At 41.8% G+C, this 25,646-nt stretch overlaps 3 protein-coding genes and 2 long non-coding RNA genes across 10 annotated transcripts; 2 read left to right on the top strand and 3 right to left on the bottom strand.

The window, feature by feature from the left end:
* LOC143181264 (alkaline phosphatase 4) lies at positions 1-7,450 on the bottom strand. Of its 3 annotated transcripts, none has more exons than XM_076381661.1 (9): positions 7,164-7,450; positions 6,477-6,584; positions 5,891-6,111; positions 5,611-5,803; positions 4,966-5,132; positions 4,532-4,843; positions 4,009-4,438; positions 3,715-3,854; positions 1-124 (listed from the first exon to the last, which is right to left on the bottom strand). In XM_076381661.1, the coding sequence occupies exons 2-9, from the start codon at positions 6,562-6,564 to the stop codon at positions 62-64; spliced, it is 1,614 nt and encodes a 537-aa protein (XP_076237776.1). In that variant the 5' UTR covers positions 6,565-6,584; positions 7,164-7,450; the 3' UTR covers positions 1-61. The 3 variants fall into 3 exon arrangements, with proteins under 3 accessions (XP_076237776.1, XP_076237777.1, XP_076237775.1); XM_076381662.1 differs by lacking the exon at positions 1-124 and adding an exon at positions 654-717; XM_076381660.1 differs by lacking the exon at positions 1-124 and having other exon boundaries at positions 3,634-3,854.
* On the top strand, positions 303-2,597 carry LOC143181263 (uncharacterized). Of its 2 annotated transcripts, none has more exons than XM_076381658.1 (2): positions 303-662; positions 780-2,597. In XM_076381658.1, the coding sequence occupies exon 2, from the start codon at positions 822-824 to the stop codon at positions 2,454-2,456; it is 1,635 nt and encodes a 544-aa protein (XP_076237773.1). In that variant the 5' UTR covers positions 303-662; positions 780-821; the 3' UTR covers positions 2,457-2,597. The 2 variants fall into 2 exon arrangements, with proteins under 2 accessions (XP_076237773.1, XP_076237774.1); XM_076381659.1 differs by having other exon boundaries at positions 303-580.
* On the top strand, positions 6,641-15,345 carry LOC143181273 (uncharacterized). 2 transcript variants are annotated; one of them, XR_013002253.1, is made up of 2 exons: positions 6,641-7,179; positions 15,158-15,268. It is a non-coding gene; the product is annotated as an uncharacterized LOC143181273 (long non-coding RNA). The 2 variants fall into 2 exon arrangements; XR_013002254.1 differs by lacking the exon at positions 6,641-7,179 and adding an exon at positions 8,166-8,783 and having other exon boundaries at positions 15,158-15,345.
* Mitf (transcription factor Mitf) lies at positions 12,279-25,539 on the bottom strand. 2 transcript variants are annotated; one of them, XM_076381640.1, is made up of 7 exons: positions 24,962-25,539; positions 21,387-21,600; positions 20,816-21,166; positions 15,725-15,914; positions 15,387-15,462; positions 13,842-14,124; positions 12,279-12,518 (listed from the first exon to the last, which is right to left on the bottom strand). In XM_076381640.1, exons 1-7 carry the CDS (start codon positions 25,228-25,230, stop codon positions 12,279-12,281), a joined length of 1,623 nt encoding a protein of 540 aa, XP_076237755.1. In that variant the 5' UTR covers positions 25,231-25,539. The 2 variants fall into 2 exon arrangements, with proteins under 2 accessions (XP_076237755.1, XP_076237754.1); XM_076381639.1 differs by lacking the exon at positions 24,962-25,539 and adding an exon at positions 23,279-24,204.
* On the bottom strand, positions 18,230-20,310 carry LOC143181272 (uncharacterized). Its single transcript, XR_013002252.1, has 2 exons — positions 19,136-20,310; positions 18,230-18,532 (listed from the first exon to the last, which is right to left on the bottom strand). It is a non-coding gene; the product is annotated as an uncharacterized LOC143181272 (long non-coding RNA).
* Positions 25,540-25,646: the final 107 nt, after the last annotated feature.

Genomic DNA, 25,646 nt, shown 5'->3' on the forward strand with positions numbered 1-25,646 from the left:
AAAAATAGCTAATAAAATCCTAGTTGATCGCTTTCGATAGCCCCATATCCGAGATGATGGTTTAAACGACTTTCATTAATCGTAATGCTAATAGGAGCAGTTCGTATGGCGTCTTGTACGGCAACTAGAAAATAATTACGGCAGTATATGTATTTGATTTATACATGTAATCTGAAAATTATTATTCGTAATTCTGATTATGAAAATGAGGGGAAAAACGTTGGGGTGTATGCATTTGTTCATTAGAATAGTGAAACGTTTTTTACTGCGAGGATTGAAGAAATTTGAAATAAATGATTATGTGTAGGTATGAGAAGAGGAGTCGCGTTGATAAGTTGATTTCTCGTAACGACTGAGGTTCAATCGATTTAGAAGCTTGCAGTCAGCAATGTTCTGCATATAAGCTCTCTCAGTCTAAGGCTTGAAATACCTTTGTCCGGGCGATGGGCATAGTGCCCACAAACGGAGCTCTGTTCTCGCCAATAGGTTGTTAGGCTTTAACGAATATTGGTGCTGTGCCGGCTACCTCATCTCTCCATCGTTTCGTACCGATTCGAGAATAAATTCGTGTAAATCTTACGTATGTATATTCGATCGTGTTCCGATAGCTTCTTTCCATTAATCAAATCTCAGTTATCAAGCTTCATTGTGACGGAGCAAAGGTCAGTTTTATTTCTTTCTCATCTTGAATTTTTGATAATGGCCTATTTGGATGACCTATTAAACAAGGGAAGTAAAAAGGACAGAAGTATGATCATTTGTTGATTTGAAATTCGCAGTGGTTGGTGAAGGCGCGGCTGAAGCAGCGTCAAAGAAAAAGTATGGGTCGTAAAAAATGTCGAGGGAAAAATGGAACCGCTCTGAGACGAAAGACATCAAGAACTGATTGTACCGATCGCACCGATAAGAAAATCGATCAAAAAGAGAGTCATGAAGAAGTCGTCAACAACGACGTCGATGATGACAGGAATAACTATGAGAATGACAATAACGATGACGACAAGAATGAGATTCGAAAAGAGAGAAATCTGTTAAGGCGATATGGAATGGCGGACGTGCCAACTTGCGTGCTATCTCGATTAGCCTACCCTTTCGTTCAAACATCGGAAAATGGATCAATTTCATCGGATGAGAGCGACGGAGAGGAGGAAAGAGTCGAGTTGAATATTAGACCGCGGTTTGTGTTTGTGTCAAGTCTCTGCGCTGTTTGTTTAACAAAATCTCGAATGGTTTGCGAACGTTGTCAAATGGTATCTTACTGTTCGGTGACACATCGAGTTCAAGGATCGTACGATCATCGTGACTTATGCGAAGCCCTGATGGAAATTCGTTCATTAATTGCGCGATCACTCTCAGAGAAATCGAACGAGTATCTCGACGCGGTACAGTATCGTATTTACAGATTGCGATTGCTTCAGATTTTCGAATCTAAAATCGGTAGACCGTTGAAACTTTGGGAGAAAGAAATTGTACTGTATCCCCGAGTGTGTCGAATATGTCGTTGTTTTCGCGAGAGTCCGATTTCTTGTTCGCACTGTGCGATGGAATATTTTTGTGAGAACCACGCCATAGAGCATGGGAAATGGTGTAGAGAATTTCAAGTATTGCAGAGATGCTTGTTCCTACAGTACAAACACGGTTGCGCAAGTCCGAGAATCCCGAATGTGCGTGAACAGGTATTCGTTGCTTCGCCAGATCTTGACTTCGATCGTTTGATGCATCGAATCTATCGGAATTCGTTATATTATCGTGAAATGGATTGCTATACGTATGCCATGTTGTCCCATCTTTGCACGATACCCTTGACAGCTCTCTATTCCATGCAAATTTCTTGTCCGGATTGGCGAAGCAAGACCGATTGGACCATCCACATTCTCGGAGCGGAATTCCAATTTGAGGGTGTTAATCTACGAGTTTGGGAGAAGCTGTTTCTTCATTTTTTACCCAATCTTAAGAGACTCCGTTTAATTTTGATCGGCCCAGAGTTATGTTTACCAACCGGTGTGCCAGCAAAACTTTTGTCTAAAGTTCAACTTTGCTCCCATTGTAAATCCACCAACAAAACGATTACCGTTCTCTTTCGACCAGGGAAACTCTATCATGAATGCGTTCGACAGGAGCCGAAACTTGCCCTCGAAACAGATTTAATTTGTCTTTATAATCCAGGTCTTTATCGCGAAACTGGATTCGCTGGGGAAGACAGTTGGTTGAAAACGATACAAGAATTTTGCAAACTAACAGCTCCTGTTGTCATTACGTCTTATACCGTGGATGAGATAGGTTGGGAAATCAATCGAGTAACGTCTGTCAGCGACGTGAAAGTTCTATTAGAACCGCGACGTAATCCGTTTGCCTCCGTTAAGCCGGATCGAAATTTTGTAAGCGATGATAGCAACCCTCTCATTTATAAAAATTATTACATCACTATCGTTCAAGCAAAATCAACTTTATCATAACTTTTCTTCTGCAGTTCGCGCACTTGCATACGAATTTATTAGTCTATCGATCTTCTCGCTATTTTCTCATTCTTTTTGTTACGTCCTGATAACATCGTTGCCGTACACTTACGAGCAAATAAATATGCGTAATATACAATTATACCGTTCAAAATCGAAGTATATCTTCAAAGTGTTCCATTATACATGTCTATTCTGAACACATCCAACGTTTCACGCATGCGTTTTCTGCCGAAATCAGTTGAATGGATGTATGTATGTACATAGTTATGTTCGACGCGTATCTAGTACAGAAATACACTATCTATATATTTTTGTAGTAAGCAACAACCTTTTCATTTGTTTTCTTCGATTGCGTACCTACGTGAGAACGTTATTCAAAAGAATATTTTTCGATAATCCATTAAAATACAATATATACAGATTACTTTAGCGGTCGACTCGCGTTTCACTCGAATTCGTTTCGTACAATTTGCTTTTCAGGTGTAACTGATCATTATAACGAAGTCGAACATCAGGGGTGAAAGTTCATTCAATTTGCTCACTTGGCTGAACTTTCTTTAGTATTTTTACCTCGCGCACACACACATACACAAAATATATAGAGATACATCTACACATGCGGTTGCGCGCACATACACAGATACATGCAGCGCCAGCGCAAGAAAATGGCTATAAATATACAACAGAACACGTCTAATGCTGCTCTAATAATAAGACTAATCGCGCAAATTATGTACAACGGGTCATTGTAATAGTGAGAAAAACAACAGAGCAAAATGCTCACGATTCAGGTATGATCGATTGAATGATTAAAACAAACAGAGGAGAAAACATGATTGAGAAGAAGAAGCGCGCGACGAATAGTGGCGATATTTCTTCGTTCGTTCGGTATCATTCTTCGAAATTGGTGACAAATGTTAGTCACAGAAAGTGTTACATGTAAGTAGTATTTGTAACTGTATAACGGCTCATGTTATTCGTATGCACCTGTACATACGTACGAGTAGCCAGTATACGTGAGCTGAAATATGCACATCGGTCACATTCTTTGAGTGTTTTAATCGATAGAATGTAAATCTATAACGCCGAAAGAGTTCGAAAGATGTAAAGATGAAAAGAAGGCGAGAATATGTTAAAGGAGTTTCCAAGTACGCAATAATGGCAGTGTGTTGGATTAAAATGAAAAGTTGGTGATGAATAGAAGGGAGATGAACGATATAAGGGACAGAAGAAACGAGTTCGTGTTTTGATTTACCGAGTTGCTTAATTCGTAGAAATAGCGATTGTAGGCGTTGTCGCAGTGAGAAGGCCAATCCTTGAAGCACGCTGCATATGCTACCACGTGAGCGATGTAATTTTGTTCGAAAGTACCACGAATCAAGTGAGAGTAAGGACCTAAAGAGAAATAATAATTAACTTGTTGATTCTATGTTGTAGGAGAAAGATGAGAAATGGGATAACACTAATTAAAGAGAAGAAAGATGAAATTTAGGATAGTGATATACATATGTGGGTAGGGGAAGGAAGAATGCAATATTATCCCTGTTACCTATCGCATAAACCCCGACGTCTTCGCCTCCATGTGACTCATCTTTCAGATACATGCCAGCCATGTGTGGATAGAACGGTTCGTTTCTAGTTCCATCTTGATCAACGGGTCTCCAGGTTTCATTAACATTATTGCTATCGTTACGTCTATGATGATAGAATCCGGGCCCGTTAGCGTAACTGAGCGTCTCGTAAAATGCGACCTCTGAATCGTTTGGATTGTTGGCAAAACCGAGTATATCATTCCCTCTGCTTGGGTATCCATTTATTGTGAACGAATGCGAATGATCGGCAGTTACGATCACTAACGTTTCTTCCAACTTGACCTGCTGCAAAGCAGCCGTTATCGCGTTCTCGAGTTCTGAAAGTTCTTCTAACGCTAACTTTGCCCAGTTATGATGATGAGCCATATCTATCCTTCCACCCTCCACCTGCGTTGGAAAAGCCAAGGAAGAATAAGTTAGTATGTAGGTATCGGATCAGCTGTGAATAATGATATAGCTAGTAGCATATATAGAACTTACCATTAAAAGAAAACCGTTTTTGTTCTTCCGAAGCAGTCTAATAGCTTGAGTTGTCATATTGGCCAAAGTTGGCACTTGATCCGACTTGACCGAGTGATATGGAAGATGGCTCGTAGAAAAAATTCCAAGAATTTTCGACGTATTGGCGATGTCAACGGACAAAAGTTGTTCGGCATTGGTTACCATTTTTCCCTGAGGATTATTTTTCAACCACACTTCCGTCAAATTCTTTCCGTCTCCCCTAACGCACGTATCGGGATCTATCGGATCCATGGACAAACCCATATTTTGTGATCCACCACCCATCATCACCTTATGTCGAGTGAATATATGTATGTAGTTTAATATAGAAAGAATATTGAAAGTTAAAGGAAAAATTACGAGCAGAAAAAAAAGCAAAGAAGATTAGTAAATAAAGAGAAGTGGTTTTTTACCTGAAATTTGTTCCCGGGTGCATCCTCGATCAGCTGTCTTGCTATATCCTTTACACAATTTTTGTATCGTGTTGGAATTGCAGTATCACACTCCCAGTCTCGATTATTGATATGAGCATAGAGTCCGGCTGGTGTAGCATGCGTAATCCGAGTTGTAGTAACGAATCCTAAGTAGGTATGATTAGTGGGATTTCATACTTGTTCGCAGTTGAGCGAAAAATTCGGGAATTTCGTGAAAGAAAACCGTTGCTAGGCGAAAAAAAGAAACGCGAAAACAGCGACAATTTTGGATTTTTTATGGACCAGAGAGACTATACATATGTAGATAGGTATGTTATTATAGCCCAGAGCGCAGAGTAAATCGTTATCGTATTACTAATGTTACAAGCGTTACGCCCTAGATGAAATGGAAGGTCAACTCATGACCTTCTCCAGTGTGTCATTTTCGCGCTTGTTCCCCCATCGCGCTGTGTTGACCACAATTAAAACTGCTTTCTGTCATATCCTCCTATCTACCTTCTCTTCTATCACGAATATCCGCTTGATCTTTCGAGAGAAACGAAAATATGAGAGAAAAGAGAAGAAAGGAGAAAGAGGTTGGACATGTGGAGGTAAAGGAGCAGAGATATGGGAAAAACAACTTACCCGTGTGCATGCCTGTTTGTTGTGCCCAATCCGCGACCGTTGTTAGCTTACTTGCTTCGTCGATATTTTTGTCGCAATGATTATACGATGCTTTGGTATCGTATCCTATAACCTTGTAACGACACTTAACACCAGAAAATATCGCAGTGGCTGTTCCTGCCGAATCAGGTACCTGTTTGTCGATGTTGTAGGTCTAGAAACGGAAGAGACAAGCCGTTAACAGTGCAGAAATTATTCCGGTCCAGAAATTTCATGGTCATTTCATGGTTAGATTTCTTACCTTAGCAAGTCCAGTGTTGGGAAACTTCTCGAAAGTTAATTTATATTCTTCACCCGTGTTACCCTTCATTTGGCCTTTAAATATACGACCGGCCGTGATGGTAGATATTCCCATGCCATCTCCGATGAATAGAATTATGTTTCTCGCGCGATTTTCATTGTTCCGATGCGCTAAAATTCTTTGAAGATTCTCTTGTCCTGATCTTAGCCAAAAGGACATATCTGAGGACAAAATGGTGTTACGTTTCATTCGTGAAAAGTTCATACGTGATGGATAAATAACCTCTGCTATAACTTTTTATTAGCCTAATATCGATCACTATAAAAACATTTACATCTCACGATCATTTGCGTATTTCCAATATTCTTTGAAAATTTCATAATATCTAGTAATTGAATCTAACGAGGCAAACAATGATAGATAATCTTCAGGACCGATGAACGCGAAGATAATCTACCGCGAGATAATTAGTATCTAATACAATTGATAATTACAAGTACGTGATGATATGATAAGAGGCATCGACTATTTTGTTAAATATTCAACATTCATCGCGTGCACGTCAATTCGATAAAGTAATACGAACCTTCGTATTTGTCTGACCCCTGAGGGAGAGCGTCGGATCCGGAAAGTTGTGCTAACAGTGCACAAAATAAAATTGCCAGTTGTTTCATTTTTACTAAAAACGTAGATTCTGCAACAAAAGGTAATAGATAGTTACATACAGGTATTTCGTTGTAATAATTTTACCAGAAAATTAATCAGGGTAGTTGGAGCCACAGTAATATTGTAGTATAATAAAAAGTGGTTAATGGCGAAGCGACCAAGGTGCATGTTAAATAGCAAGCAAGAATGAGAAGGGACAAGCAAAGGCAACATTAGTCAGACTTGTTAGTTGTAATTTCTGAATTCTTTGATTCGTTTGTTTAACTAATGGGTTCTATAACAGAAGAATCACTGTCGTTTCGGGTAGGATGATGTTGCGCGTGTCGGTCGCACCATCCTTACTGAGAAAGGGAGAAGGGGGAAGAGAGAAGGGGACGAGCACAAGTTCGCAGAGCAAAGGGAAGGTATCCGGGTCAGTCAGCGAATCGACGAAAATGTCCCGACATTGCATGCGATACAACCCGATCGTGCGGTTCATGCGTAGGTCAGCGCGATGCTATTTGTTTTACTATTTTCTTTACTATGTTTTGCGTAAAGAGAAAGAAAGACATAGATAGTTTTGAGTTTTCTGTGAGAAAAGGAGAATGATATTTGGAAGATTACCTACCACAGTACTATAACGAGTAAGTAAATGCTGCTATGTATCCTAAACACGTTACCCTCCGTTTATCTCTTGAATTTCATTCGATCTAATCCGTAAATATAATACTAGGTACGGATGTTAAACGCGTATTTCGAGTTGAGCCATTTTACGAATTCGGTTCAAGTGAATTTAATCGAACTAAAAAGTCGAAAAGGTAAACGAACGAACGGGAAAGAGAATATCGCGTTGCTTCTCTGTTCGATTTGACCCGACGCGACGCGGCGCGGCGGCTATTACCCAACCACGATCGTGCTCCCGTATTAACGCTAATACAGCGCCACTGAGGAAGTTTATCACTTTATATAGTGTTTCAAAGACCCTGACAGATTGTGCACGAGGTGGAGAGCGTGCAAGGGACACTGAGAGTACAGATTTTGTAGAAGAGAAGCGATTGGGGGAGAAGGGGAACCCCTCGTGCACCATTAATCCGAGCGTAATTGAGCAGCTCAGTACCATTATGTCTTATGTCCGTGATAGATTAATACGCACGCGGCTCTCAAAGCATCTTGCGAGTCGCGAATTCTCACTTATCCCCCCCCCTCCTTTTTCATTCCTCGCCCTTCCTCGAACCTCTTCTACCCTCCGCTGTACCCCTCCGTTACCGCTGACTCTCTTCTTTCATTGTCCTTGTCCACATCACACCTTCCTTCCCCCCCCCCCCCCCCCCTCCCCCCGCCATTTCCCCCCTTTCTCCCCTTTCACCTCTTTTACCCATTTCCCCCGACCACCTTTTTCGTCTCGAAAGAAAAGAAAGTTTTCGAAATTAAAACGATTAGTCTTATTGCAAAAGATTACCTTTCAACATGACTTCGATAAACCGACGTAACGTTATTTTGCCATTCATCTACTCTCATTTCTTCTTTTTCTTCCCTTTTGTTCTATCGCGTTGAATACGCGTCGATGTAAGTATTGGTTTGACTTGTGTGGCGTTTGCTTTGAATTCACGTGTTTCGCCGCGCCGCCGCGCCGCCGCGCCGCCGCGCCGCCGCGCGTCGTGTCCCCCACGTCGCGCATCGGAAGTAACTCGTGGTAATGGTGCAACGGAAAGAGAATTCGACAGACCAATGAAATGAGCGGGACAGACTGTACCTCGAATGCCTCGGGTTTTCAGAGGTGAGACAAAAGCTCAGTTCTCGGTTGGTTTGAGATAACGAGTGCTTCTTCGAAGTTCCACGCTGCGGACACGTGCAGTCTTATTATGTTTATCCTTTTTTATTACTTGTACAGTAACTCGTTCAGAAAGTCTTACATTCGCGTTCGCTGCGTGATCATTCCGACGATCCATTTACACTGATACAACACCGTGATCACTGCCTGATAATCACGGCCATTGCCTTCGAATCGCGTACACACGTATTTACTCTTGCTCTCCCCTTTTTTATTCTTCTTACCCTTATTGTTTTTTCATATTCTCCTTACTCTACCGCTTTTCTTTCTTCTGTCATATACTACATCCTTCATGCTTCTTCTTCCCCTCCTTTATGTCCGACACACAAACTACGCGTTTCATTACCATTCTCTGCATATCTATATATGCGGGAATTGAGGATTACGAAGGAAAATTTTCTACAGTACTCAGCAAACGTACGTATACATATACATCTTTCAACATGCCTGAATCATGTTCAAACTATTCGAATATGAATGAATGATGGACGTACAAATCAATTTGATTTCGATATTTATTCGTTTGAACCTTTGATAGAGAAAAGAAGCTGTTTGATTCAGCAACAATATTTCATATTTATTTTTGGCAACTAGGTAATCTTTATCGATGTCTGATAAGATAGGAAATGTTGAAATTGATTTTTAAACTGTGCGGTACATAGACGGAAGTTCGTGTTTGAAGAATCACGCACATATGTATAGTTGGCGCGATGACGGGATATAGCCATATAGCGATTCCAGTAAAACAACAGGGTATCGATTCTTTACACTTCTAATAATTAGCGGTATTGTTTCCTGATTCCTTCCAATTCGGAGCCCCAGGAGTTAGAGAAGGGCTGTTACCATCGATACAGCATTGTTAATTACTTACGTAGTATCTATTTATGGAAAAATTGCTAAAACTCATCGTTTCACATATTCTTCACTCAAATGTCACATTTCTTTTCTGCGTTAAATAGTAAATCTTTACTGTTTCTTATATTTCATTCATTCTTAATAGCATATCGATGGTTATGAATTGTTGAATAGTGAATCATATAAAATTAAAATTTGTTTATCCCCTTTGCTAACTTTAGGGTCTCGAATTGGCAGGAGTCAGTCAAAGACGGCTGTAAGTTCACTTGTCATTGAAAATTGCTCATCGTGTAGGAAAATTCTTTATGGGGTTACATATGTAAATGGAAAATTTTGTAATAAAAGGTGCCAGAAATCGTCTAATTTGATTTGTTTATTCATTAATATCGTATAAACACGCGTGTACGTGTACACATAAAGTACGCCTAAAATTTCGGTCCTGAACCTATTCAAACCATTTACGATCAGCATCTTCTGCACTTAATATTTCATTATCCCTGCAAGCCACTAATACCTACAACTTTTTCCGTTTCAAGTCATTTCGAATCTCTTTGTACAATACATTTTATCGCAATCGTTCGTTTCAAGGTAGAAATTCCACTCGTAAATCCAGATTGTTCGATGCTGTTGCCGATCGTACGCTGATGCGTTCCTTGGCGCTTAATGGCGCAAAATAATGGATGTCATTTAATTGGTCCTTTTCTATTTGCTGAAGAATTACATAAGAAATATGTGAAATTAAGACGATCAAACAACATATTTCCTTTAGAAAAGAAAAAAAACAAAGCCATGGTAATCTGTAGATCTGTTGAGCCAAAAAAATTCGACGAGGGTTAGAAAGAATCGAGGAAAAGAACGATTAAAAAAAATAAAATAAAATAGGAGATGAGAGGAAAAAAGAAATAAGAAGAAAATGAAAAAACTTGTCGACAATTGGAAATCGTGGATCACTACGCGTACCTACCTTTCGCGTTGAAACTCCGAGAACTACTGTCGAGCCAGACGAAGAGCAGCATCAGCAGCAGCCCCTTGGCAAGGAGGATTGTCGAACACCGATTAGAGGTGGTTACATGAATATTACATATGTACGTAGTACATTGCCTACTTACTTACATGGCAGGTGGGGGCATTAGCGATGATAGTACATAAAACGATGTAGTAGTGTCAGTGGAACGTCGGCAAGGACCAACATGACACGATTCGATGGCAAGGGTGGACGTGCTACGGACGTTCACTAATTCGCTATTATCGCTGCTTTGCTATGGGAGTCAATATAAATTGTCTCAACTACTTACCTGTATTTCGCGTCAATCTATACATACACATCTATTCTATCTTGAAATATGAAAAAAGATTTCAGGTAAAAAGGGAAATGGGAAGGTGCGATAAAAAGATTGTAAATTCTTTTCATAACATTTTTTTTTTACAATATACTTTGTAGGTTCTCGCGGCCACCGTGAAGAGCATTACGGAGTTCTCGCACGGTTTTGCGGATAACAAATCTGCGAATAACACGCATCAACTAAGTAAAATTTCATAGTAGTTTTACAATTAAAATGAGTGTAACGGTCGAGAGGAAAACGTGCGCCTTTCCATTCGTTCCATTCGCATGGAACGCCGAGCAATAATAAACGAGAGATCAAAATTGCAACGCAATTCGAAACGTTAAGAATGTATATAGCTTTGAAAAGTTAACATTATACGCGTATACATTTGAAAAGAAGAGATCGAGCCGAAAGAATCGAAGACCAAAGAATAATAAAAACGAAGAAACGCAGCAGATTCTTACAATTTGGATTGTAGGAACAGTGACATTCGGATTATAGACTTTTTCTCCGCAATACAACACGCATACACGCTTCTTCCTCGAGAAACTGTTTCTTTCTCCATAATATACTTAAGTATATTTACTTTTTTCGAATACACCTACTTATCCATTTTTTGGTTATTAAAAGATTTTTGGACAAAAGGCAAACGATAGAAAAGTTGTTTCTCTAACATTACTTAGTAAAATATCTCGATGTTTAAAATTATCTGCAGTTTTCCATAATCTCATTCTCGTCTTTGTCTCTGTCTTCGTTTCGACGCACCCCAATATTTGATCAGAGCACAGAGGAAAAGGGTGAGGAGAAACAGAAAAACTATTGCGATAAAAAAAGGAACAGAAGAAAGAAATAGTGATGATAAAAACATACCGAGGCGAATTTTAATATCCTGTAATAATTTGACTTTCAAATCCACGATTTGCGATTCTGTGGTCGGGTGATGGGTGACTTTTATATGTATACGTATAGTTTGAAAAAGTGAGAAGCTTAATTGTAATTAAGATATTGTACTCGTTCGATGCATTAATTACGAACATTTTGGAAAAATGGAAAGTTAATAGATCTCGCTACTTGTTGTTGGTTTTTGTCAACTATGAAGGCCGAATAAGAAATAAGAAATAAAAACTCTTGAGATTAAAACATAGGCTCTCGACCGGATATGAGGAAGCATCTTTGGATAGATTTGAATCTAAGTAGTTATCGTCAACGAACTCGCGACCTGCACGAGTAACTGTATTAAGAAATTTCTTTGATCTTGTACGTTGTTCGTACGAAACTCGGTCACCAGACGATCGAAAAATCTCGCTATCTACGTAATTGTAAGGTCCAAGACTTAAGGTTAAGCCTTGGAAGACCATATATTTTTCCGGTAGATAATAATAATTGATGGTCGCATTTGTTTCGGTGTTCTTTTGCGGTACCGATAAAGCACCAAAATCATAGATAACAATGGAAGGAACGCAATTATACATATTGTATTTTGCTAGGCGTACTTTTCGAGTCGCGCATAATTTGAATGAAGTAACGGCCAGCCGTCAGAGGAAACGCAACAGTACTATGTAAGAATGTTTATCGTTGAATATGCCCGCGGTAGGGTGTAGCATTGGGTAATGCCAATGGGCATTGGGCATCGAACAACTGCTTAATCCGTCGCGACGTTATCGACGTTGATAAGATCGAAACGCGATGTATACGTCGCCGTCTTTTAAATAATAGCTATGTTCTCGCAGCGTTACGCGATGATATCCATGTCAGAGGAAGAATTGGGCGTGGTCGGTGGTAAGGTACCGAGAGTGTCCTCGTCCGGCAATCCGTGCTGACAACCTACCGGAGCAGGGCTCAACGGCGGAAGGTGCGGCGAAGACAGCATCGGATCGCCACTGTGTATCGGACCACTCGCCTCGTCTTCCATCAAATCTTCCAGCTGCGATATACTTAAACTCGGCGCTTCCTCCGCAACCAGCTCTGGAATCTGTCAATCAAACAATATCGCCTCGTTATCGCAACTCCTTTCTCAACATTTCGACTCGTTTAACTTTATCCTTCCTATAGGATTAGACTGTCCAAGTGGAAGCAAAGATACGTATCCATCCATACACGTATACGTACAATATTACTTCGTTTTCTACTAAGTATATTGATGTTTAAAGAAATTGCTCCGTTCGACGGCATTCATCATCACCTATAGATACGCGATGTTATCAAAGTTGAAATCTCAAATATCGAGGAAGCCTACTTAAACAACGACAAGACTTTATCTCGGACAATAATTCATGTCGCCTCGGCGACTCGAATGCGAACCGTTTTATTCGACTCTCCTTATCTTTTCTACGTAAGTTAAGAAATCGTGGAAAATCGTGCTTGGCTACATAGTATCGTACGCAAAATCAACGCAAATAGGTACATATCAGTAGCTAGAAAGTAACGCTAACACCAAACAGCTAAGACCCATATCAAGATTGACATGGAATTCCGAGCGACAACTTGGACAAATTTCCGCGCTACGAATCTTCTTGTTAGCACGAATAATCGGCAAAATAGGACAACACGAGTAAGTAAGTAGATACATGGAATCTAGCAAGTGATGTGCGCGTGCCTAATGGTGGACAAATTGGTCGACAAGTAAAAAGAGGAAGGTAAGATGAAGGGAGAAGGAGCGAAAAAGCGATAGAAGTACGTGAAAGGGCAAGAGAATGATAGATTAGAAAAAAGGAAGGGGAAGATGACAGAAGAAAGAATTATGCCTTACGAGATTGACAGAGAGGAATAGAGAGCATGGCTGAGAATTGAGAACCGAGAACGAAGAAACGAATGATTTTGTGGCTCGTAGTCTCGTAGTCTCGTAAGAACAGATGCGGATTATGAAACCAGTCCCGGGAATAAAGCGAGCGTTTATTCGGATCAAGGATCGTGAAACGATCTTACTACTATCGGCGTTGATCGGCGTAACCTTGAAAAACTTCAAAGTCAGTCAAGAACGAGCATTAGAAGCGTCGATTTCATCGACTCGACTCGGTTCACTCGTTCTAATGTGGAACAAGATTAAATCTGAATTTAATCTATAGGATAAAGCTGCGCATAGAATAGAGAACACATAGCGCGACAGTTCCGCAAGACCTAGCGATTTTATTCCAGAATATGTATACGCGTATGTATGTAGATACGTGTGTAGGTAAAAATGTCGCAGGACAAGCTTCTTCCTAATTTATACGTCATCTGAAAAACGAGACAAGAACGAGACAAAAACGAGACAAAAGCATCAGACTAAATAACTACGCGTGTACCATCAGCTTACTTTTGCTCGTTGTTCGAGCTTGTTCCTAGGAAAAGCGTGAAGCATGTTGCCGGAAGTTGAGCCCCAGTTGAAGTCGGAAACCGGAATTCCGTGCGCCTTCGCTTGCAGTTCCAATTCTTGCACTCGCAAAAGAAGTCGACGATTCTGATGCTCTAATTGCTTATGCCTAAGCTCGTGTTGTTTCATCCTGGTCAGCTCGTTTTTTAGAAGCTTTATATACTCGACCGAGGATTTCAGTATCGTGCCCTTGTTTGGTCTAACATCTCGAACGATTTCATAGTAACTAAAACAAATTCGACTCGAAATTACAATAAATTACAGATACTGTGTCAAGAATCTACTTAGGTATTCATCGGTTCGCAATCTATATCTGTTTCTTTGTTTCCACCTCCAATTCATTCTAGACAAATATTCAGGAATACGAATGAGATTGCAACTGCACGGTTTCTCGACGTACAATTCTTTTATTTACACTTCCTTCATTGTCAAATTGATTATCCTTTCTTGTTTTCAACAATTTTTTCTCTCTCTTCAAAAAACGAGAAAAGATCATGGCGCGATGTTCTTATAACGTGAGAACGAACGGAATTTTTTCGAGTTGACGTAAATTGCGATAAACTCAATCCGAGATATGTATCTGTTGGAAACCACTTTTCTGCTTAGACTTACGTTAGATTGTCTATCATGCCTATCAGGAAAAGCATACTATCTATGAAGTTGCAAATCTAATTTATTGATTCTTTATGTTGTATGGTATGTATTAAAATCCTTGGAATACTAAGACCGTCTATTTTTTCTTCGATTTCTGTTCATATGTGAAAAGACTGATCACGTTTTGGGAGCAAAATACAAAAAAGAAACGCGAATCGAAGAAATTGAGAAAAAAAATGCTGGTCGAATAACGGAGGAAAAGCAAGATCCGTGAGACGATGAAAACGGTGTCGTGTTGTCGGTGTTTGCCATTGTCATTAAACCAAGACTCGTTTCGTTATCAGGTAGACGATATACTTTGCCTGTGGTGTTAGACTACTCGTGTCAAGCATCGTGCGATTCTCTCTCTCTCTCTCTCTCTCTCTCTCTCTCTCTCTCTCTCTCTCTCTCTCTCTCTCTCTCTCTCTCTCTTTTTCTCGTAACATCAACTCTCTGAACAGATCTGGCATTCAGCTTCGTGTCTCCTCCTTTGTGAACGTTACGCAACTCGAATCAGCAAAATTTTACACCATTAACCGCGCCCTGAACACCGTGTTTGTGCGTATTCAACATATAAGTAGATATCTATTATTATTCAAATACTGATTCTTCCCCTTCTTTTTCAGTTTCCAACTATGCTCATTGACTACTTACGGTCCACGCGTACTTATATTTATGTACACCGACGTATTATCATGGGTGCGTTACAAGAACCTCTTTTATTCTCTATAGTCGAATACAAATACGAACGAAAACACAGGCAGATATAGAGTAGCGAACAGATGGGTACGCGCATCTACTTAGGTATACAGTACTTATAATTGAATAAAAAGTAATAGAGAAGACTGTACTCACGGGTCGTTGGTTTTAGGCAAAAGGGTACCAAGCTCCTTGATCCTATCATTGATGTTGAATCGTCGTCGCCTCTCGACTAAAAATTATTATTATGCATTGCAAATATGATTAGATCGCGGAGGAAAGAATGTTCATCGGTAAGTAACTAAATATAGGTGAGTGTCTCCGAGTGATAACGCATTAAAATGGAAACAACGAGTCGATTTACACAGCTCATTCAAGTTTCGAATAGATCAATAGAGGAAGAGAATGATAACACCTTGACAGGTAAAACTAGTTGCATGTGAGAAATGAATACGCAGGTGTACAATGTTACGGTAACCATAGTGACTACTTACTCATGTTATGATTATCTTTTTTCTGACGATCTTTAGCGAGAGCATGTATCTCAGCTTCGGTAAGCAATAAAGGCTCTGGTTTGATTTGTAGTTCCGGAATATTCGTCAGATTTGTCGACTGCCCGTCCTTTAAACTATCGCCCAAAGATCCACCTTCGAACGACAGAATATCGTCTAAAAGGTCTTCCGCCTGTAACCAGATGGATCTAATGTAGGCAACAGATGATGGACTACCATTAAATGCTACTGAACCACTGTACTGCATTCGATTAGCAAATAAGGGCGCCACGCCACGCCGCACCGCAACGCGCAGCGTCGTGCAGCGTCGCGCCGCCATACGTCCAGTTTGGTCGATATCATTGATTGAAACACGTTTCAATTCAGGAAATGAAATTATATATAACATAATGTGAAAACATGTAAACTGGAGATGCATCGAGAACAAAGCAAATTCTAACAGAAATCGATCATTCTTCTTTCCTACTATATAGGTACATGTGTATGAATAATGCATAACATTTGTTTCGTTTGTAGTTATAATGTTTCGCTTTATTTTATTCTGATGCGAGGAATGTACGAAATTGTAAATAGAATCTCAATTTGGCAGTGCAGAATTTTCATTATTTGTGATAAATAATACTGCATCGAAAAAGCCTCTCTCCAAATGATAACACACCTGCATCATAGCACGTGTCGTGATTCGTGATCCACTCTAATCGAATAAATGCGGTGCAGTACAGCTTTCTCACGTTTATACGTAAATAATATCCGCTTGTTGAAAACGTTAATGGTTTTCGACAAACCGTTTCGTTGTCCCTTCTGGTTCTTTTGGATTACAGAAGGGAGGGAAAAAAGAGCGCATGGAACGTGTACACGTAATCCTGAAAGTAGGGCGAGCCGCGAGATATGTGTACGTACTTATGTACATACGAGAAACGAGAGGAACGATTAGCGAGAAGCGGTGCGCGTAAGCCGACGACCGATACCCACGAGGAAGGACTTGCGAGTTGGAAAGTTAAAACGAAAAAGAAGCGAGGGAGGAAAAGGAGGAGAATGAGAAGGAGGAGAAGGAGAAGGATGAGGAGGAGGATGAGGAGGAGAATGAGGAGGAGGAGGAGGAGGAGGAAAATTGACCGATGAGAGAAGCTGAACGGTGTAAAGCGCGGAGAAGTGTACCAAGATCGCGCGTGTAGCGTGCAACATCCATGACTATTCAGCTGCGTGTACGTGTATGTTACGTAAACATTACGTAAGAATAATAACCGATGTCTGTCCGTGAAAGAATGCGTCGATACGTCGAGTTGTGTCGTTGTTGGATGTGCATACATATGTATGTACCTACTACAGACTATGCAACGGAAATATGTGATCTTGTGTAGCAGGATGCACCGGCGCGGCGCACCGCACCACGCGTGCTAATACGAAAGAAAGCAAACGGATGAAAAAAAAGAAAGTTATGTTCACTCAGTGAATTGGACGAGTAGGAAGAAACACGTTTTTCCTAGAATGAAAATTTTCAAATACTTTCTTCATTTTAATAAATAGAAGAAATATATAGTATTATCGAGTGATCGACAAGAATGAAATGAAGACGACCCGGGGTCGTCATTGAATTCAGATCTGCGAATTTGGGGCAGAAGAAAGTTGCTTTTTATCAAAAGCAGTAGGTATGATTAACATGTCAGAAGTAGATTGTGGGAGAAACGGAGAGATAACACATGAAGTTAACGTAAACTTATTATCGTTCGTAGACTGCCCACTGAAAAGCAATCAGATATCGGTTATTATTTCTCGTAACGTTCTTGTTGCACCGTTCAGTAGATACCATAGAGATCGTCTGCTAATTTGAGAAACGTTAAACTAAAGAAATTTCGAAGTGATCGCAATCGCGTAGCGTAAACGATACGCTGCCGAATAACATTCGTGGATTATGATCGGAAGCGATTACGCGAACAAGCCGTTTCATAACTACCAACGCGTATCCGGTACGGAAGAGAAGATACGCGTCTCTATTGTATGTACATAGATACATACTACATTACGCTCGTACACACCGTTAGAATCGTTGTAAATTGAACGCATTTAACGCACGTTAAAGGATTAAGAGCAACATAACGACATTCCATGCCCCATTAATTACACAAATTCAAAAAACATTCTCTAAATTTACTTTCACTTTTCCACAAATTTATTCATTCATCCAACGTATTATTTATCGTGCATCTCTCTATGAAAACTTTACGCGGTTCAGACATTTGATAGATGAGATGTACAAGTAGGTAGTTGCACGAAAATTGAATCGATTGCATCGAAAAGATCCAGTAAACTTTACCGATTCATCGAATGGTAGAGTGAAACTCACCTTGCACCTTCGAGCGATTATATTGAACACTGGCATCTTGTAGTAGCAGTCGTTGGCAAATTGGCGAAGATTTACAGGGGCTATGCGTGTGCATGCATACATGCATGAACACATACATGAACAAACGTACGCACGTGGATAAAGCGTGCAGAAACGTATGTACCGAATCGAATAAAAACGAAAGATGGTCGGCTCCAGACGAACAGAAAGAGCAACGTGCTAATCTATATTCTAATCGAATCGACGATTATTTTTTTTCTGAAGTAGCAGTCGCTTCTAGAGTGCAGTAGGAAATATCATAGCAGATTAAATCCCAAGCTTATGAACAGTTTCTCGAATCTCTTCTTTTTTTTTTCGTCGATCAATCGATAATTCCTCGATACAGTGACGAAACCAATCGGACTATTGATTCGGTTAACGGACAACAGTTTTCCGTCTGTAAAAGCCTAGTGACGAATGGAGCGTTACGCGTACTTTAGTCGACGAAAGTGCAAGAATAGGTAATATAGGGGAGTCGAGGAAAACGCAGAAAAAACGGTGGAGCTAAGTATAAGAATGTATACATAGCATGTTAGAGATTCAGCACTGATGAAGGAAAGGGATCCATCAGGATAACGGTAATGGAGCGAACAGAATTCGACAAGAAGTGGAAACGGAGATGAATGAAAAGGGCGGAAGAAAGAGGAGGTGCATTTTCCGAGGTCGATCGTTAGTCTATGCGAAGTAGTGGCGGCAAACCTTGCGTTTTCTCCTCGTACTAGCGCTGCGTCGCGTCGCGCCGCGTCGCGCCGCGTCGCGTCGCGGCTACCTACGATTAAACACCTCAAGGTTGCAGTTACCCAATAACGTATCTTTTCATCTGTTCGTAACGTGGAGGGAGGACCAGCTAAACGAAGGAGAAGACGGTGTCGGTGGAAGAGAAGGTGCAGAGAAGAAATAGTTAGTAGAGGGAGACGAGCAGGTGGAGCTGACGCAAAGATAACGCTGAAATCGTGTCGGGAAGCAAATCCGACGAACGCTACGTCATAATCCGGAGCAATCCAACTAACCGAACAGTTTCGACTTTATCGTCTCTAATCAGCCACAAGTCTGAATTCCAAGTCCGAGTCTGTGAAAATTCCTGTGTCTTTCCTTCCTCTCTTCTCTTTTCCCTCTTCCTTTTCCTTACTCCACTGATCCAATCGAATCGATCGAATGAAGCAGACGTTTGTAATTTCATTCGATTAACGAGTAAAAAGTTCACTAAATTTCTAGCTAGAGTTTCTTCCCTTTTTTGCAGAGACGATTAGTTGCAGTTGCTGATCAGGCTATAGATTACGATGAGAGGTTGTCACTGTTAAAACAACGGATATTGTCGTTCGCGTAGCAAGTGTTTGCATTTGATAACCTTCCTTCTAATCGGGAGGCTTTCTTCCTCTTTTCTTTCTTCATAGAAAAAACCACCAATCACACGTCCACGCACAGACCGACTCGATCGAGTAAAAGTACAATTATCGTCGCTTGTCGAACTTTCATTGAAGTTTTTCAGGTACGAAAAAGAAGAGAAAAAAGCAAATCGGCTGATTTGGAATACTGGCTGCGATACCGGTTGAACGCGCGCCACGCGCCACGCGCCACGAGCTCGATGCCCCACGGCTGTCTACTCACTCGTCTGCTCGCTCGCTTGCTTGCTCGCTTGCTCGCTTGCCTACTGTTGTCGACTGCTAACAACCCGCGACTCGCTTCTACCCCCTACCTCCTGCCCATGAAACGAGCCAACCGCGTACACCAGTATCTGTCGGCATCACATCGGCTCGATCTTTTGTATTACAGGCCTCGTACGTACACGTACATAGTTATACGTACACAATTCGTACTACCATCGCGTCGCGTTTTCAGTTTTACCAGCAACAGGTTGCTCTCTAACCCCCCAAACTTCTCGTATCCTACGAGAACTGAATATCGCCATATATCGGATGTGTAATGTGTAAAACAGCGGAGCACGACAATAACGGTTTAAGGAGGATGATTAGCTAATTACGCGCGTTTAATTAAGAGTAACGAAATTTCATACGACAGCGAATGAAACTCGAAAGGGGTCGAAGGAGACAAGAGGTATGAGAAGTCGTAAAGTTTACGGAGGTGAGCGTGCTGATCGAGCAGCATCGTGATTTCCCCGCGATCATAGACGCGAGACGAATGTTAAGCGAATGGAAAGCGGTCAATCGACCTTCGGAGTACCGAGTACGCGTACAATTTACCTAATTTACCGTGTCGATTTTCTTAGGTACAGGGAAACGCGTCAAGTGTGAAAATAATTCTGTGCAATGCTGAAAACTAGAATAAAGATGATCTACTCTGAAAAATGATTCGACAGAATCAAAGATCAAGCTGCGAATCGAAAGCGTGCGTGCGGTGAAAGTAGCGATAGGTAAGAAAATAGCCGAATTTCTCACTGAAATATAAATCAGTAATTTAGATCTGTTGTAACGTCTGAAAGTATCTACCTCCTATGTAAATAAGTATATAGGTACTTGTAGATAAGTACAAAGTCTACCTACTTAGGTAGAATATGCAAGTAGGTATTTCGATTAGTAGGTATTTTCTACTGGATTTGGTTAGTGGTTTTCTATTCCCATATGGCAGAACTGTTCCTTCCCTCCTTCTTACCCTCGGAGAACCGTCGATTTTCGTTGTTACTCTTAAGCGAGCAGGAAAATGTCGCAAAGAGGAAAATTGAAGTTAGGTACCTCGGAATTGCTAGTGGCGACACTGGAAAGGCCCGGCGACATAGCGCCGGTTGTAGGGTCCGGGCTGGCCGCGACAGGATTACCGTGCGACAAAACCGTGGGAGCGTGCGGATACGAAGCCAGATGAGGATGTTGCGGCTTCGGCTGATGCACCGCTGGTCCTGGAGGTGCACTTTGGACTACCATCGGCATGCACGTTGGCACAGCCTCGACCGAATTTTTACCGAGGACGCTTTCATTTCCATTGCTGGCCACGCCACCGCGAAACGATTCGTGAAGGTACTGTCGTACCTGATTCTTTTGCTTTTGAACGACGTGATAGCGTGTCGGGTTTTCTAACAACGTGCGCACCTGTGAACAAAATTCGCTCAATGTTTTCTCTTCCAGCTCACTCGTCTATCTCTGTTCCTTTGTGTTAACCAGCATTTCGCAGAGATGTTCAAAATACTGGATTAATAATCTCTCGCATAGTTAGACAATGATAAAAGTTCCCGATGAAAAATATGTATGCGATAATAGAAAAAGGATGCCGTGTGTTGTTCGTATCGATCACGCTGAGAGAAGAACGTACTTGTAAAACTTGTGGCGGCACCTCCACCCCGATAGTTGAAAGCGACGCAGGAGGTACCGGTACCGGTCTAGGAGGGGCAGTCGGTGGTCTCTGTTGCTGCAAGTTTTGCCGAAATTCCGTTTCCCGCCTCTCTTGTTCTTGTAGCTGTTCCCGCATCAACTGAAGCTTCAATTGCGTACGAGAAGTGGACGTCGCAGTTTTGAACGTCGGTGGACTGAAAAATGATCGGAAACGTTTCGATTTTACGCAGAAAACGTTGCTTTTCTTCCACGTGGCTGCGCAACATCGCCCGTCGACGTTCAATTCAAGAATATACTCTCGCTCGTGTATTTTTAGTTTTAACCATCGTGCCATTTACCCTTCGACAGTTTCATCGAAAATCTGACAAGTTTGAACAGTCGCTACCAAGTTTCTCGATGGATACGTATATATTGAAAAATACCGAGTTGTTAGAAGCATGACAGAGTGAGAGAGAGGGGGGGAGGGGGGAGGGGAGGGGGGAAGAGAAGGAGAAAGAATGGGTCTCTACGCAACTCGAGACGTGGCAAACGACAGCTGCACTGTCATTCTCCTCTTGCCAGCTAACCGTACGATCACCAGGAACAAATTGGTTGCTGCGAGGCGTGGTCGATCAAGATCGAAATCTACCCACTACACAAACTCGAAAACTTCTCTTCTCGGTATATGCGATTCGGAGTACATAGGTTTCGTTCGGCCTATTCAAAAGTAAAAAGTTTTACGAACAATAAATCGAGCAAAGTGAATTGTTATCGGTACAGAAATACTTATGCTCATGGAAAATTCCATGCAGAGGAAAGAAAGAACGTTCGTAATCGTGTGACAGTGCTTGATCATTCGTTTAATTGAATCGAGTCGAGTTGAATCGAGTAGTAGCGACGCGCCACCTCTTACAATTAAGTAGCCATTTAAAAGGTATTCCTAATTTGGGAACAAAGCCAAGATGTGGTCGTAAGAAAACTAAAATAGAGAGATTGCATAATTTGGATCAAGATTCGGTTCTCTTCCCTCGACTGATGTTTATTCTTTTTCATTCCGGACAAACCGATGATAGCATTTGAGTGCTGAACGATTCTTGCTCGCCTCAAACTGATCGAGATCTCGTTCGTTTCGTATATCCGTCACACAACTGTCGCGCGTTACGTAACCACCTTCGGCGAAAAACTAAACGAGTCGTCCTATATTGTCTCATTCGTCTCTCTTTTCTTTTCCATCCTTTTCCATTTCCTCCTTCTTTCGAGTCATTCACGCCTGGTTGGCCATTATTCCCGCTTTTATAATCGTTTTCTTTCGTTTCGTTTCGTTTCGTTTCGTTGCGTTTCGTTGCGTTGCGGCCTCGCCTTCGATTAGCGGAATCGCGTTGATTTGCTATAAGGCGGTGATGCGACTGATAACCAAAATGAAAAAGTTTTCGAACGATCGAAACCTCTAAACAAGAGACGAGGTAAGTAGGTATAGTAGCTAGCGAAAACAAAGAAATAAATTAGAAAAAAGTGTAAAAGAGACGATGAAAATCATCTGCACAGTATTTGCAAAGTCCTTGAGAAAACCAAGGACGCACTTATATTTAGACGTAATGTTTACGTCTAAGAGAAGAACAGAGATGTAACAGCAAAGACAAATAAACGAAAACACTGATTTTCCGTCCAAGTTGACAGTGATTTCACGGACGATCTGAATTTTGTTGATAGGCTTGAAAAAGTACTACCGTATCTACCTATATCTACTAAATGCGAACAAGAGAATAATCATTCAGACGAAAGAATTGAGAAAACTGAGTAGGAAGTTTGATCGAACGCGCTATTGAGTGGGCAACAATCATTCGGGATGGGTGAATTTGGGGAAACGTAGCTAACTAGTTGCTCTTATAGTACCAGCCTTGTGGACGAGTGGCGCGTAACGAGCACGCGAACGTAACATGACCGGTATTGTTGACAGAATTGCCTTCTGATAGCGTGTCCGCAGTCGGCATGCTTCCGTCGACGATCGATGGATCCTTTTCGAGAATCATGCGTAGATCCTCGTCGATACCAATCTGCACGCGCACGCGCTGCTTCTCTTCTTCTTGCTCTCCCCTTCGTTCTCGGTCTTCTCGTCGATCATACGGACCGGGCAGGCCTGAATATTCGCTGCAACGTCGCGGCGGAGATGCGTACGGTAACGAAATGCTCGCTTCACCGTAATATCGCGAATACGAGATTTGGTTAAACGATGGTGCGGATAGTTCCGTTGGCAACAGCACCGGTGCTGATGCCGTTTTCGATTTTGATACCGGCATTGCTATAGATTCCACTTCTGCCAAAGGAGGACGTAAGGATGGTAAATGCGACGATGCGCTAGTCCAATTTGGCAAACTTTTGCTCGCGGTTCTTCTTGCCCATGTTGACGTTTCCTTCGTTCTTGCTGTGCTTGTTTTCGTTGTCGTCGTACTCGTCGTGCTTGTCGTCGTCGTCGTCGTCGTCGTCGTCGACGAAACCGTTACTGTCGTCCTTTTACCTTGTATTCCAATATTCGTTACGATACCGAACATAGGATGACCGACGTCATTGATTCGATCCAATCGTGACACTAGATCTTCAAATTCGACGATTTGCTTCGTAATCTCGGAGGATAATTGTTGCATGTCCTCTATACGAGGTTTCGAACAATTCACGACCGACGAGCCGGGATGTCGTGAAGCTACTAAATTCAGCTTTTCTCTCATGTTACAGTCACAGTCACTGTCGTTTTCAACCGCAACAGTGACGACGAAAACGTCTACAACTACGAGTATGACGACGCCGACAACGACGATAACGACAGCAATAAGGAGTCTGGCTACGTTGCCAGCGCCAAAAAACCGGTATCCTTAACACTAAACCTGGATTTCTTGCGATACCTATCAATCTTTCCTACTTTTTCATTTCATTCGTTCATCCGCTCGTACGAAGCGATTGCGCATACGTGATTTCGTGCCAAATCCCGTTCATCATTTCTTCATGAGTTTCTAAGTAGAGTAGATAATCGCATTCTCATCAACAATCGCTTCGATCGAAATAAACCTAAGCTCCTTTCAAGTACTAATAAACGTCACTGGAATTCGACCGCCTATTTCAATACACATCACTCAATAAGGTCGTCTAATCTAGCATATTTTCCGATTGGTATGAAGTTTCTCGAATGGTTTCTTTGCTTTTCAAGTCGAAGAAATGGGACGTATGAAATAGAGCGATGTCGATGAAAATAAAGCGCGGTAAAAGGAAGAATTTGATACGAGATCGATTCTGCTTTGAACAATCGATACGAAAAGAAGTCGAGCGCTAGTGTCAGTGCGTCGAATCCCACGCGAGTCGGGCCGAGTCGGACCGAGTCGAACCGAAACAAACCGAAGTTTCTCGAGCAAAATGTACGGAAGAAAGGGACTGAGAAATGCAGCTTGAAATCCTAACAGCTTTAAAAGAGTAGATCGAGTTTAAAGCATGATCGTACGCTTGTACTTGTATCATCCAAAAAACTGATTTCAAGATCGAACACTGCGAAAAATGATCGTCTAATAGAGTGCTGTATAAAGTACATACCTGTTGGTATTCGGAGTTCGACTCTTTAATTCGTAGTACATGATGTCTTGTGACGGTGCGGAGAAAAAGGAAAGGGCTTGTTCCCAGTCTTCGTCGTTATTTTCGCGTTCATCTCCATTTCCATTTCCATGAACGATAGTCTGGTCATCGAAAATAGTTCCGACATTTTTGCTGTCACATCGCCGTGCGGATAAACTTGCCTCGCGTTGCTCCAAATCGGCCGTGATAGCTGCCAGATCGAAACCCATATCGATTCCGGATTCCTCCATTCTCAGGATCGTAAGTTTGTTAAAGGGCGACAGGAAGCGGCGATGGCGGCGGCGGCGGCGGCGGCGGCGGCGCGGATCGGACGGGGGCGTCGCGACGCCACTTGCCGCGCTTACTCAGTCAAATTCGATCTCGACTCTTTTCCACGATACGATCCCGATTACGAGAATGACGTTCTCGAGTTTTGCTTTCCAGCGTGGCGCCTCCCCACTGGTACAATCTGAGACGCCGCGCCGCGCGTGGCCAGTGATAATGGTTCCGAGAGTCGAGAGTCAGTAAGTAGACAGCAGACGGGAGATGACGGGAGAACTGCGAATCAACCCACTCGCTACCAATCTGATCAACGGATGGACGGACCGACGGACCGACGGACCGACGGACCAGCGTGACTCGACGCGACGCGCGACGGACGGATGAG

This window comes from Calliopsis andreniformis, chromosome 6 (genome assembly GCF_051401765.1).
Source record: "Calliopsis andreniformis isolate RMS-2024a chromosome 6, iyCalAndr_principal, whole genome shotgun sequence".
Taxonomy (NCBI): domain Eukaryota; kingdom Metazoa; phylum Arthropoda; class Insecta; order Hymenoptera; family Andrenidae; genus Calliopsis; species Calliopsis andreniformis.

Bases quoted from the DNA above. Each gene is read 5' to 3' on its own strand.
- Mitf (XM_076381639.1), bottom strand. From the start codon at position 24,108: ATGAGAGAAAAGCTGAATTTAGTAGCTTCACGACATCCCGGCTCGTCG. The intron at 21,601-23,278 runs GTACTATAAGAG...ATCATTTTTCAG, and splicing joins GCCACTCGTCCACAAGGCTG to TCCACCGACGTTCAAAACTG. The intron at 15,915-20,815 runs GTACCTAACTTC...ATCTGGTTACAG, and splicing joins TCGCCACTAGCAATTCCGAG to GCGGAAGACCTTTTAGACGA.
- LOC143181264 (XM_076381660.1), bottom strand. From the start codon at position 6,564: ATGAAACAACTGGCAATTTTATTTTGTGCACTGTTAGCACAACTTTCC. The intron at 6,112-6,476 runs GTTCGTATTACT...TTTTGTCCTCAG, and splicing joins GGGGTCAGACAAATACGAAG to ATATGTCCTTTTGGCTAAGA. The intron at 4,844-4,965 runs GTAAAAAACCAC...ACTCGACATAAG, and splicing joins CACCCGGGAACAAATTTCAG to GTGATGATGGGTGGTGGATC.
- LOC143181263 (XM_076381658.1), top strand. From the start codon at position 822: ATGGGTCGTAAAAAATGTCGAGGGAAAAATGGAACCGCTCTGAGACGA.